The following is an 18,262-nucleotide window of genomic DNA, read 5'->3' as shown; positions in this document are numbered from 1 at the left end:
ATATATATATTATTGATCAAATGAACACCATGTCAAAAAAATTGAAAGCAAACAGTTTTTGACCATTGACGAAAACAATTCCTGCTTTTCCCTAAAAAGATGGTCAACAAAACAAAAACTCAGACCTTGTGAAGTCATCGATGGTCGCTCAAAAGATAACTTGTTACACAAAGAGGCGAAAATTTCCAAATGGAAACTAAAGAAATTCATATAACAACAAAACAATGGGAAGATATGAAAAATGAATGGAAAGACAGAAAAAGGAAAACAAAACACTTTCTACATGAAAACAAAAGACTGAGCACCAAAACCCTTCAAGTATGAGAATATGAAATCAACAGTCTGTTTTTGATATGTTAATAGGACAAATCTAAATTTATTAAAATAAATTTATTTCAAAATTATCATTACAAAACAGCTCCAACAACGTTAAAACAGATTAAAGTCATAGAACGTGAGTTTACAATACTAAAGTCAAACAATATATTATAAATGGAAACAATATATTTTAAAACATATAAATAAAGGTTGTTATAATTTTGTACCGTACTAGTTTTGTAGTCTACTTCAACAATAACATTACAGTATATTTCTACCAATAAAAGTAAGAAAGATCATACTAGTCACTCATACTGTAAGATTTCTTGCTCACGTTGATACTATTGTTACGTGATTATGACATTCAATGATTTTGCAGATTTTCATTTTATATTCATGGAGTTGTCATATTCTAAAACAGAAAGGACTGCTTTTTGAACAAGCAAGCTGTAACGCGGATATTTTACAGTCTTTTCCTCCGACAGTCTATTTTAAGTAAAAGATACAGTTAATGCCATTTTGTTTTTCTAGCAGAATTCTTTCTGCGAAATAAATGTTACAATGTATTTTGATATTCTTTATTTAACATGTTGAAGTTTTTCCATCCTAAACAGTATTTTCTACAATAAATTCTGAACTTTTGTAATATCTATACGTTGTATTTTTAATAACGATGCATCCATTTATGACGAATAAGAACGCCATCAATTACGATTGATAATCGGAATAACCATTGTATTATAACTCTACATTGTATGCCAAATGGCTCAAATATACAAACTGTTCAGTTGTTAAGTTATGAGTCAATCGAGATAAGTTTTTAGCAATGATGGTAACTATGATATATGGCGATGTTTGTCATTAACCAACATTATTAGGGAAGATCATTAATTTAAAAAGATGTTTCAATTTTTTACACTAACAATCCAGAAAACCATTTTGATTAAATTTTCATTAAATTTACTAATGGAACAATCACAAATCATAAGTGAAAGTAAAAAAACAATATCAACGACGAGAATACTAAAAAATGTTTAATTAGCAACTTCAAAAAAGTGTAAATGCAACTGGTCTTTTACATGCTTTAAAGTTTTTTAATACTGAAATTATGGTTTCAATAATCATGTAGCTTTTTGTTTATTACGGTCGTAGAATTCAACTAGTTTGGAAGTTTTAGGTCTTAAACAGGACTTTTGTCTGATTTTTCTGAAACAGATTCAACAAATCTCATTTATCTTATACACTACATTTTAACAGTGACGGCCCAGTATGATGATGACCGAAACAGTCTGCAATTGAGAAATACGATAAATACTACTACTTCTATTGGAGCAAGCACTATTTACCCTTGTGTGAACAGTTTTTGTGTAATTTTCTGATAGTTTCATTTCTTATTTTGCTTTAGTAGATGTAAATGTCCGAGATTTACATTTTGCGCAAAGTTAATACATTGTAAACATAATTATGGCTAGCAAAGACAACATATTCGAATAACTAGAATAGATCTATCAAACCAAATATCGAAAATCTTAAAACTTTTTTATTATTAAAGTGAACTTGAAATTTATATGAAAATTATATATTGTTTTCATAATTTTGCAAAGTATATAACATATTGGAATTCTGATTAATGATATATTCATGAGAACTATTGCATTATCAATAAATGCATAATAACAATATCGTGTATTTTTAGTTATACTGAATATGTTGTAGACAATAGTGTTTTAAATCAGTAAAATATAAAATCTAAGTGGTTATAGTACAGCAATACGGAAGATTCTTACTTTTTCAACTAAAAAAAAATATAGCTGAATTTTTACGTCATTTACGAGTTTTTAACACAAACAAGATCACTGCATTCTTAAACTGATAACATCTGTATGTTTGCTTTAAATTAGGTAATAGTTTTATTCTAACGATTATCATTAATAACATGTATCAAAGCTGAAATTCAAAAATATATTTCAATAAGGTTTTCATTCCGCTACTTTTTTATTTTCAACGAACACTGAAATGACGTTCAATTACATGTTATTCGATCATAAAACATTGTTGTTTTTTAGAAATTAGAACAACTGGAATAAAAATCAAATCAAAAAAATACTGAACTCCGAGGAAAATTCAAAACGGAAAGACCCGAAATATTAAAATTCCCAAGAGTAGGTGATTGACTTTAATAAACTGATGAAACCAGACATCAATTGACTGTCCCTCTGGTATCTTTCGTCCCTCTGGTATCTTTCAACCCTCTTTATAAACGTTATTATTATAATACAAAATTTACCAACTTACATAAATCCACTTTCATACGTCTAATAATGCTATCATTGTAATTAATCTGTTAATTTAGATTCTTAAGTGCACTATTAAAGGTTTCAATTAATACTTTTATCAAACGGCACGAAAGAAAAAAACATTAAACCAGATATTTTGAACAGTGTACCTATTCACTGATAATAATGCCATCGTATTATCGTCTTAAACTTTTTAGATTCATTCGCATTGGGTAAACAAACAAGCATTTTGTAAACACATCTTTTTAAGAGGGGAAAAACATTTCAATAACCGATATATTCATTTCGGTTGACAACTTCTGGCAATCGTTATGGATTGCAAAATTCCTCTGACAAAGATGCACAATGATATAGACAAATCATATACATAATAATCAGATTGAATTTAAACCACATTTAAATCATTCTGACAATACGTTTGGTCTTTTTTATTCGTATATATCAGATCAAAAGATAATATCTATTACTGTCTCGACAGACAAATACAAAGTATTTCATTGCATTGCCAAACACTTGATTGTTTGTCTTAAACATTTGCATTAATTGCTGTATGAATACAAATAGTGTTGGTCTAGTTTTTATGGCACATCAGTGTTACATCTCATCCATCATATATTGGATCCTGCATTTCAGTAATTTAATCATCGTCCAGAGTGCTATCACATCATCTCGATTTAAAGCATTTCTGGAATGCATTTATCTTATTACATACCACAGAATTTATAACTCGGCCTTTAATGTCCTTTCGGCCTTTAATGTCCTGAGCACAAACACCACTAGAGGAAAGGCACATAGGTATGTTAAGGAATCTATTTTGTCCGTCTCTACTTCTATCAGCTATTACACGACACAAACACACAAATACATGTAATTAAAACCACATGTATAGAATTAAATGCTGCACTGTTTGAATTCTTGTCGATTGCTTTATTTTCAGAAACCTTTTCTGTACCTAAAACATTAAAAAAAAATTCAGAATTATCTGTAAATTCTAGTGAATGGTCTGTTTAAATTATCTGCTAGTCGATTTGATATGTGTATGTCAACATTCAAGATTTGTGAAATATTCAAGGTTAATGAAATATATGTATAAAATATGACAGCTTTCAAGTTTAAAGCTGTTGGCATTGTTTATTTCTAATGACACTTTGAAATCTGAAAACATCAGCTACTGTGACAATCAAAGTTTCAAATATTGCATTTCAAAAAATGTTTAAATGAACTACATTCCAGTATTATTTTTTTTGGCAATCGACGCTTTGGCTGTACTTTTTGTATATTTTTATTATAATTAGCTTTGTAGATTTTGAAGAAGTGTTCGATTTTTAAACGTTATGTTTCGACCTTCACTGAAGAGACGTTTATTGCCTAAATTCGCATATTGTGTAATAAAGTTTGTACCATTCATGTAATTGTACCATTCAGGTAAGTTTTACTCTACCTTTCAATATCAAAAATACACATTTCGTTATTTTCTAGTTGTTGTACCATGTCACATATTTTTGAAAGATGACAAGTTCTTTAATATCTCAATCATTTGTTTTAAAATTAATGGTTTGTAGTTTTAATTTGTTTTTTTACTCAAAATATTCGAAATAATTACGTTCGTTCAGTTATTATTTGTTAACAAAACAATACATGCATACAATAAATAATAAACTCGTGTAGTTTATAAGTTATTATGTGGTGAACATGATACTTGTAAGTCGTTCGAAAACCGACGTTTTTCAAAGGAGATTCACATTATTTTTTGTGAAAATGAAGCCCAAAATCTGTTTAGAAAAATAGCCTTTTGTTATTCTTGGTTGTCAGGATAACAATTTTCTTTAAACTTCTTAATTCGCAATTATATGATACCGCATTTGTTTTCAATTTATCATTACCGAACATCTTATATAAAAAAAATACCTACCATATCTTTTTGTTTTGTTAGGTACCCCATCTGAAATGATATTAATATGTTTACATTGTTCAAAGTTCTTAATGAAAATTATTAGTTTCAATAAAATAAAAAACGAATACTTTAAAAAAAACAGTGCATACATTGAAGTTCAACATACATTTATAGATATACCAAGCGAATAATAGAAAAGGGAAGATTTACAAACAAAACCGATGACATTATAGCGTTTTAATGACAAGAGTCTATGCAGCATTCACGTGTCTCCTTACCTCTGTAAAACCAATTATTATATCGATAGGTTGTTCTTGCTAAAGAAAAAAAGTGCATTAGTTTAGTTTAAACATATTTTATTTACTCAAAGTAAAATGGATTGGACACAAGTAACCCATACTTATGAAGTCCGCTCCGAATGACAATAATTTACAATACAATATTAATATGAGCATGCAATATCAAAATAAACAATATTTTACGAGTCTATCAATTGAGAAAAAAATGAAACAGAAATAAATGTAAACATTGAAAACGATGATGATGATAATGATGACGTGGATGTACCGTAAATACATTTTTCTACATAACAAGAAATCTCTCAGACCTTTTGATAAATTCGAATACGTGTTTGAATATATTCACGTTTTGTTCATACGAGAGATTCGGATTACCAGATGTAAGTAACTTAACATTCAGTATAAGGTCACCAGGAAGCCATCTTAGATTGTTCATCAGAATTTCTCTCTGGTGTTTAAATAAAGAGCAGTCGAAAAGGAAATGGTGTACAGTCTCAATATTACATCCACAAAAGCAAGATGGATCAGCAACTATATTGACTCTAAACAAGTCATAGTTCAAGAAAGATAAATAGCATCTGAATTGTGTTAGAATCATATTTAGTTTCCTCGGTCCATATAGATAGTGCTTAGGTACATCTTTATTTGTAGTTTTTAACCTTTTTAATTGGATTTTAAACTTTGATATGGAGTACATTCATACTTTGCCATTAATACAAACTTGTCATGCATGCAGACATGAGATAAAAATAATTAGACTATACGATTGTCAATAAGACAACGTTCAGACTAAGAGATGAAAAGTCTGTCCTTAATTAATAATATACAAGTTCTCTTTATAGAATATTAATTAAAAGCGAGGTGTATCAGGGGAAAATACAAGCAAAACTGTGCTATTGAGTTTAAACCGAAACTGGGAAATTCATTTTATGTATTTGTTAAATATTGACAACCAGGAAATAAATTCAAACTTCAATTCCGTGAAAAGTCGGTCAGCTGAGACGAAACATATACTCGATTTGTTATTCATTATTATCAGTGAACACCAATTATTTAGGTATACAAACTAGAGGCTCTAAAGAGCCTGTGTCGCTCACCTTGGTCTTGTGCATATTAAACAATGGACACGGATAAACTCATGACATAATTGTGTTTTGGTGATAGTGATGTGTTTGTAGATCTTACTTTACTGAACATTCTTGTTGCTACAATTATCTCTATCTATAATGAACTTGGCCCAGTAATTACAGTGGAAAATATTTTCTAAAAATTAACAAAAATTTATGAAAAATGTTTAAAATTAACTATAAAGGGCAATAACTCCTTAAGGGGTCAATTGACTATTTTGGTCATGTAAACTTATTTGTAGATCTTATTTTGCTGAACGTTATTGCTGTATACAGTTTATCTCTATCTATAATAATATTCAAGATAATAACAAAAAAACGGCAAAATTTCCTTAAAATTACCAACTCAGGACAGTAACCTAACAACGGGTTATCCGATCCATGTGAAAACATCAGGGCAGATAGAGCTTGACCTGATAAACAATTAAACCCTGTCAGATTTTCTCTTAATGCTTCGGTTTTTGAGTTATAAGCCAAAAACTGCATTTTACCCCTATGTTCTATTTTTAGCCATGGCGGCCATTTTGGTTGGTTGGCCGGGTCACGCCACACATTTGTTAAACTAGATATCCCAAAGATGATTGTGACCAAGTTTGGATTAATTTGGCCCAGTAGTTTCAGAGGAGAAGATTTTTGTAAAAGATTACTAAGATTTAGGAAAAATGGTTAAAAATTGGCTATAAAGGTCAATAACTCCTAAAGGGGCCAACTGACCATTTTGGTCATGTTGACTTATTTGTAAATCTTACTTTGTTGAACATTATTGCTGTTTACAGTTTATCTCTATCTATAATAATATTCAAGATAATAGCCAAAAACAGCAAAAATTACCTAAAATTACCAGTTCAGGGGCAGCAACCCAATAATGGGTTGTCGGATTCATCTGAAAATTTGAGGGCAGATAGATCTTGACCTGATAAACAAGTTTACTCCTTTCAGATTTGTACTAAATGCTTTGGTTTTTGAGTTATAAGCCAAAAACTGCATTTTACCCCTATGTTCTATTTTTAGCCATGGCGGCCATCTTGGTTGGTTGGCCGGTTCACGCCACACATTTTTTAAACTAGATTCCCCAATGATGATTGTGGCCAAGTTTGGTTTAATTTGATCCAGTAGTTTCAGAGGAGAAGATTTTTGTAAAAGTTAAAGACGACGGACGACGGACGACGACGACGGACGACGGACGACGACGACGGACGACGGACGCCAAGTGATGGGAAAAGCTAACTTGGCCCTTCGGGCCAGGTGAGCTAAAAAAGGATATGGACAAGTATAATTTTACTGAAAGTTTCCAAGTCAATGGGTTGTGAGTCGATCATATTAAACGAAAATAGAATGGTCAGAATATCACAGTATAGAAAGTGAGTACAAAACCAAACGAAATACCGGAGGTGATCGCAGGTGCTCCTGAAAATATCCTGCTCAACGAGAAGCATCTGTATTATTATGAAAATATATATATTAATGAAACTTTATTCTCGTGTGTGTCTATCAAGACAAATAAATCCCCAACCATGCAGCAGCATAGCAAATAATAAAAAAAATGGCGAAACAGTTGAAGACTTCTGCCAATTAAGGCATATACATTTAACAATGATAAGAACTTTTTATAAGAGGGTTTAGCGAACAAATGCACACATTGCTTTGGGGTTTTTAAAGCGTTTTAAGTTGTTGTTCATATGAAAAAGGTGTAGATGCTATATAGGCTACAATATATGACACAGTAATTCATGAGCACAACATAAGCATACAAGTTGTGTATCCAGAACAAATTGTTCGTATGTATTTATAAAGTGCTTATAAATGTTAACATACGATGTACAATCGTTGCAGAAATGTAAATCATTTGTTTGTCAGTAAAAAAAAACGTGTGTATACCAGAGCCATACTTACTATCTAAAATGCTGACTGGAAAACTTGAAGCTTCATTTTCAGAACTTCGACAAACATACATTCCTCGGTCCTCTAATGTGCTTTTTTCAATAATAAGTTCACTAATCAACATCCTCCCAGGAACGTCTTGTATTCGTTTGTAAATTTTTAACCTTCCGCCCCATTGTTTATCTTTTTGGTCAATGATATTACCATTGTGAAACCAGTCAATATCGTCTGGAGCACGAAACAACCCAGTAGCATTACACGTTAAGTTAACCTTCTGATGAAGATCTAAATAGGCTGTCCCTGTTAAACTTATACCTGAAAATAAAAATGTGCTTTATTATGGTATATTTTTTTATTAATCATTTATTTTGTTAAAATTTGGAGGACGCAACAGAAATAGTACACATAAAACAGTGAATAAACTACAAATATACATAGGATAACATATCAATCGATTATTACTTATTTGAATAACACATTGGTAGCATTGGGTATAAAATTATTTTCAAAATATTATTACGTTGTGTTTCCGTTTAGCAGAACCTTTGAAGAACACTTGAGGGCCCGTTAGTGGACTATTGCAAGAACAAACTCCATGTCTCAATATATCCACAAACCTAGTTTCCAGTGGCAGTAGTTATGCAAGTCCAGCATTAATTAAAATACCTATTGAATTTATTGTAGATTTTTTTCTTGTTTTTGATATGATTAAAATATTTGACACTGGATATTGTGGAAACAACAATCATTCCAAACTGTATCTCTAAAGTTTTGCATAATAAAATATATTTACCTGGTCTTTTCTCTTTGGGTTGTGCTGCAATTTAAGTAAAACTATATATTGATAAACAAATTATTTTATTATTAGACTTTCCAATCAAACTCCTGCAATTATATGAATAAAACATATTTTAATCAGAAATCTAGTGAAACAAGAACCAACCGACACAAACTGCATTAGCTATTCTCTGAATTAGTAAGATAAATTGACAAAACGCAGTATGATGCAGATTTGAAATAAGTATCCATAAAAAAAACAGAATACTGATAAACAAACGCATACATGTATGAAAACATATTATGTTCCAGTTTTAAACATCAGCAGGAAAGACTGACAAAGCTCTAATAGGTAAAATTTAATAAATTAATAAAATAAAACTGGGGAAAGTTCGATTTGGTCGGGCACGCTTTGGTTTTGTTAATTCCTAGTCCATACAGCATTTGATATCGCGTATTATAATGGTTTAATTAATTTTCAAAAGGCCAAAGATTCTACTTTCAGTTTTAAACTACGTCTTGTAAGTAAGTAAATTATAATTTATTATAGTGACATGTGTTTTTCACAAAATATTATATAATACAGTGAGATATAAAAACAATAATTAGAACACCCGACCATTTGGGTCTTACTCCGTTAATCGTTTGTCTTTTTTGGTTTCTTTGTCGTTGTAATACTTTATGGCGTATATTAACCTTGCAACATTCAATTCACTGCTTTTCTTCTCTCTATATAATAATAGTGTTTTAATGAGACAAGATTTTTCCCCAAACAGTTGGCTCGTATCACAGGTATCGTCTGAAAATAAAATGTCACATAGTATACATTGTTAACTTACCTAAAACTCTAAGATATACATATCGTCTATTACTTTGTGTAGATGATATTTGACATTCGTATGTATTGGTATGTCTTGGTTTAGCTCGTTTGATTACCAAGTCCCAACTTTCGTCTGTTTTATTAATTACACTATAAAGGACGCTGATATCTTTATCAGTTGTCCATGGTTCTGTACCAATAGTTAATGGCCATCTTTTACGTACAAGACGCCATTGAACCTGTAACGAGAAAAGGAAATTGGAAAGGAAAAAAGAACATGCATTTGTTTAACTATAGATACACAAGAAATTTCAATAAAGGGCATACATGTATGCAACAATTATGGATGTCAAAACTGTTCAATGTTTCGAATTGCATTCATTTCTGCTCATTATTGTACCGGACGGAAGCTTTATATATAATGATCATTTATGATGATTGTGAAATAATTATTGTGTTAAAAGCTATCGGATATTCAGATACTAGTATAATGTTTGAAAACATCGTGACGCTAATCAGAAACTGTCACGATCAATCGAAATGAATGAGAAAACAAATCAAAACATTAAATACAATTTAAAAAATCGTACAGAAATGAGACGACGAACAATTGCAATCTATAAACCAAAAGAAAAAAGAAAAAATAAAGAAATAAAATAATGAAATGATGGCATTGCAATCTTTCAAAAAAAAAGTTAATCAATGCATATTTTAGTTTAGAAATTTGCCGCATTGTAATTGATTTCGTGGTTGTACCTAATGAACTTCAAAGTTATACATTACAATTATACACCGAGTCATTGTACTTACATTCTAGCACATGTACTACATACATGCGATTTGGTAATTACACGACGGTGATAACTTTAGAATGGTCTATTAACCTACTTCTATCATTATACAATTACATTATATAAATCATGTCATGGCTAAGATCTTATTTTACTCTATGTTATCAGTTCCGATTATGGTACAATCTTTTTTATACATGTATATAGAAAACCATACAACAATTCAGTACGTTATTTGTTGTAATAGATGTTCAATGTCTCATGGTATATCCCAAGCCTTTTGGTTAATTTGATTTTCATATGTTGTAATATAACGCATGTAAATTGGTGTAAGATATTGCATTACTTTAGGGAAAATGAATCTACAAAGTAATACAATAATTTATTACAAATGTAAGGTACTGATTTCAGTGCACTTGACAATTGGGTTCAGAATTCAATCAAACCTTCTATAAAGATCACATAAAAAAAGTTTTTTAGAGTTAACTACAAAATATGTGTGGTATAGGCTTTACTCATTGTTGAAGGCCGTACGGTGATCGACCTGTAGCTGTTAATTTCTGTGTCATTTGGTCTCTTGTGGAGAGTTATTTCAATGGCAATGATATCATACAACACCTTCTTTTTTTTAAACCTATCGCAAGCTTGTGAGGCCACTCCATTCTTGTTTTTCTAAAGTAAATTAATACTTGTAAATTTTAAGCTCAATTGCTAGATCGCGTAATGTATGTTCTATGTTCTTTTTTGCGCAATTCACGAGTATATTAACCTTAATTTATAAGTCTTACTACGTTGATGAAGCTCGTGCGAGACAATGTAAATTGTTAAAAAAAAAAATAAAAATGGTTTCTTCACAACAGCCCAAATAGCTACATTCCCCCTTTTCCTTCGTTTTAACTTAATTGGTATAACATTTATAAGCTGAAAATATAAAATAAGCTTCTGTCGTTCAAATTATGCAACCCATGGTCTTGGTGTGTCCATTAACTTTGAAATATCAATACTAAGATATCATCTCTTCCTACAAAGATTTAACTTTCTATTAAGAACCTCTTCCATATAACATCCCATGTAGTTATGATATAAATTTAGGTTCCAAACGTTTGTCTATATACCTCAGTCCTTTCTGGTACTTATCCAAAATAAAACGCTTTATATACATAAATATTAACAAATACTTACATCTTTTGTCCGCCTGTTTCTGACTGTACATTTTAAAATGACTTTTTCATTACTATGGACGGTAATATTTGTTGCATCTGGAAGTATTTCTGGTGCTGTTGGTCTATAGACATATCTTCTGTAATGCCTACCTGTAAGTATAAAAATATTGACTGCTACACTTTGTATGCTTTTAATGCTTTTATATCTTTATTATTTGCAATAGAGTTTTATGTTCCGCTACGTCCATGTTAAAGAAATTTCAAACGGATACTATAAAAATTATATCGATGATATGGGTTAACTCTAAAATGAAACACCAATCATCTCATCTAACCAAAACATTCGACTCAGATTAACCACACTATCAAACGTGTAACAGTGGAAAGGAGAAACTTAAAAAAAACTATCTCTCTTTTGGCAAAATAACTGTTAAAAAGTCCATCACCATTCAAGTATTAAAGAATTGTAGACGTGATTTTAAGCTCTACGTAAACATACATGTACTACATTGGTATGTGACGTTAACTTAGTTTTCCAATACATGTACATGTAAAAAGTTACATATAAAATTAATCATTAAACAAACTAAAAATACCACATCAACCCACAATAGCCAACTTTTCAGGACAACAGACATCAATAACAACAAACAACACATGGTGACGATAAACTGACTTAGTTCCGACACTATATGTCATTCGTGTATTCATCCTAGACTGAAACTAATACATCACAATACATAATGCATTAAATGCTGCAATCAGCTTGATTTAATCAGAATTTCATAAAGATTCAGAATGTAGCTTCTAGCTTGTAAAATAAAAATTAATTTGATGTTTATCGACGGGTATCATGTTTAACACTGCCAAAGGAAAAGATTTCAATGGATTCTTATTGTATTTCAATGATGTATGATTATGAAAGTGTTACGTAAAGCAAAGAAATAATTAATCAAAGTCATAGAAAATAATCATTACTTTATGAAGCCTCACAATATATACATCAATTTTCAAAATACTTGTCTTTTTCCCTCGAGAAACAATATGACGCCATTGTTATACGAAGAATGTATTGGGTTTCTTGTGGAGCTCGATGATAAATTTTACTGTTATCCCAGAATAATGCTTAAATTCCATTAGTTTAACTATGCTGCATTATTGTATTAACAGAGATTTGGTTGTTGATATAGAGGGCTTTTTTTACTATTCATTGTGGAACGTTAAGAGTAGCTGATGAACAGATGTATTTGAGTGGAAAGTAACACAGATTGATTGACAATTAAAAAGTTACTAGAACACACCCGCGAAATCGCGGACATTTAGAGCTTGGTTGAAAGTATGTAAACTGTTGTAGGGAAAATTTTCGAAAAAGATTTCATGTCTGAAAAATTTCAGAAAAGGTATAAAAATTCATAGGTATTTGGAAACAGTTAAAACCCTCTCCCTTGCTTCCAAAGTCTGTTATTATTTTTTTCTGTTAAATTCCATTATGTTTGCGTTTCTGTATACTATGAACATACATATACTATAATTAAAGTGTATTTGCTATTAACTATTAAATTCAAGTTTCTTCTCCCATGCGATCACTGCTTTATTAGGGACGACATCAAAAGTTCAATGAAGGCTAAAAAAACTTAATTCACATAGTTTTTTCACTGACCCCCCCCCCCCCCCCCCTCCCCCTCTCTTAACTCAATTTGGGAAAAATTGATTGACCAATATGGATATCTGTAAAAATAAATATCGGATAAACAAAGCTTGCAGCAGTTTAATCCCAACCCAAACCTATTTGATTTAATTATTTTATCCTACATTGATCTTTTGATGTCGTCCCTTATATATAGAGAGTCTATATCAAAGCGACTGATGATAATTATTGTTGTCCTGTCCAAGAGTACTCTTATGAAATTTATGTGCAAGTTTAAATCCGGGAGTCCTGTTTGACTTAAAAGCGTAATCGCGGGCATTTTAAGCTTGGTTGAAAGTATGTTAACTATTTTAGGATGATTTTTTGTAAAAGATTTTATGTCTGGAGAAGTTAAGAACTGATATCAAAAGTCACATGGAGACCGTGGCAGGACAATATGTGTAAGCCCTCTCTCTTTTCTTCAAAGTCCGTTATTATTTTGTTTACTGTTATATTCCTTTATTTTCGCATTTCTATATACTATGAACATACGTATCTATATTATAAAAATTAAAGTGTATTTAATTTTCTATATACTATTAATTCTAAGTTTCTTCTCCATGGAGATCACTGCTATATTATAAAGACAGTCTCTAAATATTATAGTAGAATATCAGTCATAGTATACATGCAGATACACGCTAAATAATTGTCCTGTCCCCGTCCGAGTACTTATGAAAAATATGAGCAAGTTTACACCGAGGTATAATAGTAGTGGTTCTTAGGATCTAAAAAAACACGATATGGACAACGCCCTGATTGGCTTATTTATTTTTCATTTTTGTTATCTATCATACGATTGGTTCTCGATGTTAAAACCGGAGGTCATGTCTGACTTAAAAGTCGGTTTGAATACGGAATCAACATCCGGACGCCTATTTTTGTTTTTCTCCCAAAATAACCGAAACTGAATAGTGACAAATGCGACTATGCACGGTACCTATAGGACACAGAGGTATGATTATTGATTTATTAGGGAAGGAGGAGAAGCGACACACAAAATGAGGTCTTCTCGTTTTATAGTATAGATTTTGAACTTTAAATATGGAAGACAACAAGAAGCATTAAAAATCCATTATATGCAAACAATACCAATGCCAGTCTAATGGCCGAATAGAAAGTACAAACGACAGCCTGTAGAAGTTCAAAGAAAACAAAAAAGTGAACAAAAGGAACCCGAAAAAATAGGGTATATTTCAGGTGCTCCCGTAAAAAGCCACTTCGCCGCTTGGAAAGCAAATTTTGGTTTTTAGTCGCGTTCAAAGATTCCTTACTCTTGAAAAAGTGGAAGAATTGTTCTTCGTATAACAATGACATCAAATTTTAGAAGGGATGACATCAAATTTATCCAGTAGAGAGATACTCAAATACCTCAGTTCCCTAATTCCTATTTTATAAAGAGAGATGTTACAAGACGAACAATTTGTTTCAGTCTTCGCTTAATAATTGCAATTCTACTGACGCTCTCTGGGCTTTGAGGGACCCTTGCAGATTTTGAAGAAGTGCCTTAATTGTTTGACACCTAAATAGACAATAAATATTTCCAATAGTAATATAAGAAACCTAAGCCCAATCAATCATTTCGAGACAAGCTATTCTTATTGGTTGTTGTCTTATATTAGTTCATACAGGTACAAATGTAGTTGTTCATTTTCATTGCGTTCGTTGAAATTGCCATCAATTATAATAGTTTTCATGACTTTAACATATTAATGGTATAAACACTTCATTTCGGTCATATTAAAATGTTAATAGTTAATGTAAATATGCATTTTAATTAAGTCTAGTAGGTGTGAAAATTGTCAACTTTATTTCAGTCTCTGGTGTTCATCCGACATGCCCGAGTATTCATTTCATTAACCAACGTACAGTTGAAATATATATTACGAACCTTTAATGCGCTAAGAATAATCACTCATTGAACATTATTTTTTTCTTGATCACAAATTTTAAACAGATTATCATATCTGGATAGATGAATGATTAGATCGAAAACTGGTGCGGATATTTTTTTCTACAAAATTGATTAGTTTTGTATCATGAACAGATGATATAATTTTGTAACCGATCATTTTGTCGACTCGAGTATTACATAACTGAAATGCTAAAAAGTTTATAAACATCTATTTCTGTTTTAGTGGTTACGTAAACTATTCCCAAAGGTATCTCATTAATGAAATCATTTACCGTCTCTTAAAGTCTGTTGTTTCTCTAATTGTGAAATTAGGAAGATCACAGAAAAATCAGCACACTTTGAAATTTCAAGTACCAATTTTTAGATAACGTCGCCGTCGAAGTTCTTGATTTGCGGTTGTGTATGTTATGCATAACAATTCAATGAACTTGATAACATAAAGTTAATTTGGTCTTCATCTTAACGACAAAGCAGATATCTTCGTTTGAGATTTTTCTTAAATTAATATAAATGTATTTGAACTAGATTTTAGTGACTTTGAGTACTCCTACGTCACTACTTTCTGTCTTTTGTCTTTTAGTTATTTTTTTGTCGTTTTGTATTATCTGTGTGTTCATTATTTCTAGCATTTTTCCTGCCGTTGGTTTTCAGTTTTGAATCATTATATCGAGGCCTTACAAATATCACTACACGGTATGAGTAGCGCTAATTCTTTAAGGCCTACGGGGAAAGAAAATAATCAAAACATACGTCTAGGGTAAATAATGATCAATTAAAAACACATATATGAAATTGAAAGAAACTAAAACATAGCAAATATAAGAATGTCATGAATTTTAGCAAGGTCAGATCATTCCCTAAATCCCTCCATGTCAACCAATTAAGCTACCTTCTAATAGCACTAACGTGGGATGTTTAATCAAATAAATGGTACATGTACTGATACAAGGATTTTGAAACGACCTTACTCTTTAGAAATTCATGTCAGCTTTTTTCACAGCTTTTTATTGAGTATCATTTATAAATATTAAATGTATCTTTGTTGTTTCAATCACTTAAAATATATTTATACGCTTTATATTACACCACAACAGTTATATGCCAGGGATAATAGCGGACTGTCTAATTGATGCAAATCTATTTTCAATCAATAAACTGGCATAAGTAAAGGATGATTTTTCAGCGATAACTGTCTCCTCAAGTTATAAGTTGATCATGCTTACATTTTTAGTATTCCCTGCATCATACGAAATCTGCTTCGACGAACGCTTTTACACTCCAATAAAAATTAGAAACAGAAGAATTCGGTTCTTAATAATAAATAAACTGTTATAGAATATGTGGAGATATAATGTATTAAAAAAGTATTAAATTTTCCTTAAGAACAGAATTATTTTATCCAGTATTATATAGGTATTGTAAATAACTGTTTTCGACTAAAAATATAGCATAAAAAATAATGACAGGAAAAATAGGGCATGCTATATTTACCATGTTCTAAATGTTTTCATATAATTTACTTGAGCCCTTGATGAACTGAAATACCATAAGTTTAAAAATCTGATAACATTAAAACTTTGCAGATTAATCGCGTGTTTGATAACACAACGGGGAATTCTGACTACAATTTTTTTACAACATGTCTATTAAAACATTCCTGGTTGTCGATCAAGACCGTGGACACGTAGAGAGAGAGAGAGAGGGAGATTTTTAACCACATTATCGATAACTTTTCCCCAAGACCAAATTGACGAAATAGCTGTCAGTTAGTTATTTAAAACGTTTTCCGTCGGGATATAAATGTTTCATGTCTCTGCATATACAATTACATTGGTACACTATATATAATTAAAGAAATAATGTCGATAGCATTTGGGTGTCATCTTTTATTTGATAATGATACTGGTTTATATGTATTTACTTTGGGTCGGTACCATTGTTTACAGACAATCAATTTTAGAAGGTGAAGGTAGAAATAAGACGATAGGGATGAGTACCAGTGAGACAATTCCCCATCAAAGTCACAATGAGTACAAGAAAAACCATTATAGGTCAAAGTACTGTCTTCAACACGGAGACCTTGCTTATACCGAACAGCAAGATATAAAGAGCCCCAACATGACGAGTGTAAAACAGTTCAAACAGGAAAACCAGCAGTATAATCACCAAAAAAAAGAGAGAAACAAGAAACGCTTATGACGTGGTTTACTACAAGCATGATTTAAATAAATGAAAATTTCATCTTTATAAAATATGATGGCTACAAGAATTAAATTTGAAACTTTTACAGTCAAGGTTGATATAAGACGTTTTGGCTCCTTTCATTACAATGCTGACGAGGTTTTTGTTATAAAGTTATGGCAATGGAGATAATTGGTCGCATGAGTTTCTTTAGCGCACACACATCAGTTTGATACATCTATTTTATACAATTAATGAAAATTGATTAAAAGTTCCTGGCATTGATCATGCAAAAAGCGGAAATAAGAGCGTGACATATAAACAATGCATTTTGTATATACTGCATAGGAATGCTTATTCGTCTTAATAATTCATGTAATAGACTTAATTAAATGACTTGTTTATGCCAGTCATGTTTTACTATCCAATAAAAGCCAAATTAACTAAATTCTGTTCATTAATTTAACTGTGTGACAAAAAGCCATTTAGCTTACAAAGCTGGAGCATTCGATAGTACTCGGGATTGGGCCAGTACGTAGTGCTTTATCTGCAGTTTAAGTTTTTAAGTTTCGTGTGCATATTTTTATACTTTTTCCTTCACCTGTATCTTAGTTTTTGAGGTCCCACGTTTACATGTGAGGCATTTGAAAGTCAACCAGTTTGAAGCTATGGATAATCTCGTTTGGGTGGCACCTAAAAGTTAACATGTTTAATTTTATAAGATTTGTCTCGATGGTGTAATAAAAAACATGTTTCGTTGCTTAAGAATTTTTCTTATCTGAATTAGTATTTGTACGACAATCTGTCTTCTTACTTTACATTTATATTTTGTATGTTCGTCAACATGTCTCGTACTTAACCTTTTAAACTATCTCGTTCGAGTGAGTTAGCACGTTAACTTAGACGTCATAGCGTGTTACGTAAACCTTTTCATTGCTAACCGGCGTTCGTTTTCTTACGATAAGAGGGTTGGTCGTCTCGTTTTATAAATCATGTTCGTGTTTTCTACCTCAATGATGCTTTCGTTCGAACACATGCAAAATTTTATAATTAAGTACATCGTCCTAGTATCTCACCATAGGAATCAAGTTTATTAGTCAACTTTGAAATAA

The 18,262-nt window shown here is 31.1% G+C and overlaps 1 protein-coding gene across 2 annotated transcripts in view; it reads right to left on the bottom strand.

Annotated features, from left to right (window-relative positions):
* Nucleotides 1-375: 375 nt before the first annotated feature.
* Nucleotides 376-18,262, bottom strand: part of LOC143071315 (zwei Ig domain protein zig-8-like) — a 66,181-nt gene continuing 48,294 nt past the window's right edge. Inside the window, exons 3-9 of one of the 2 annotated variants that reach the window (XM_076245554.1) lie at nt 11,387-11,517; nt 9,433-9,652; nt 8,610-8,633; nt 7,829-8,131; nt 4,788-4,826; nt 4,528-4,557; nt 376-3,567 (exon numbers count right to left, since the gene is read on the bottom strand). In XM_076245554.1, the coding sequence (XP_076101669.1) occupies nt 3,449-3,567; nt 4,528-4,557; nt 4,788-4,826; nt 7,829-8,131; nt 8,610-8,633; nt 9,433-9,652; nt 11,387-11,517 (866 nt within the window). In that variant the 3' untranslated portion in view covers nt 376-3,448. The remainder of the gene's footprint in view (nt 3,568-4,527; nt 4,558-4,787; nt 4,827-7,828; nt 8,132-8,609; nt 8,634-9,432; nt 9,653-11,386; nt 11,518-18,262) is intronic. The other variant, XM_076245555.1, reaches the window with a different exon arrangement.

This window comes from Mytilus galloprovincialis, chromosome 4 (assembly GCF_965363235.1).
Source record: "Mytilus galloprovincialis chromosome 4, xbMytGall1.hap1.1, whole genome shotgun sequence".
Lineage (NCBI taxonomy): Eukaryota > Metazoa > Mollusca > Bivalvia > Mytilida > Mytilidae > Mytilus > Mytilus galloprovincialis.
The sequence above is the reverse complement of the archived record's forward strand: the minus strand, read 5'-3'. Positions and strand labels throughout refer to the sequence as shown.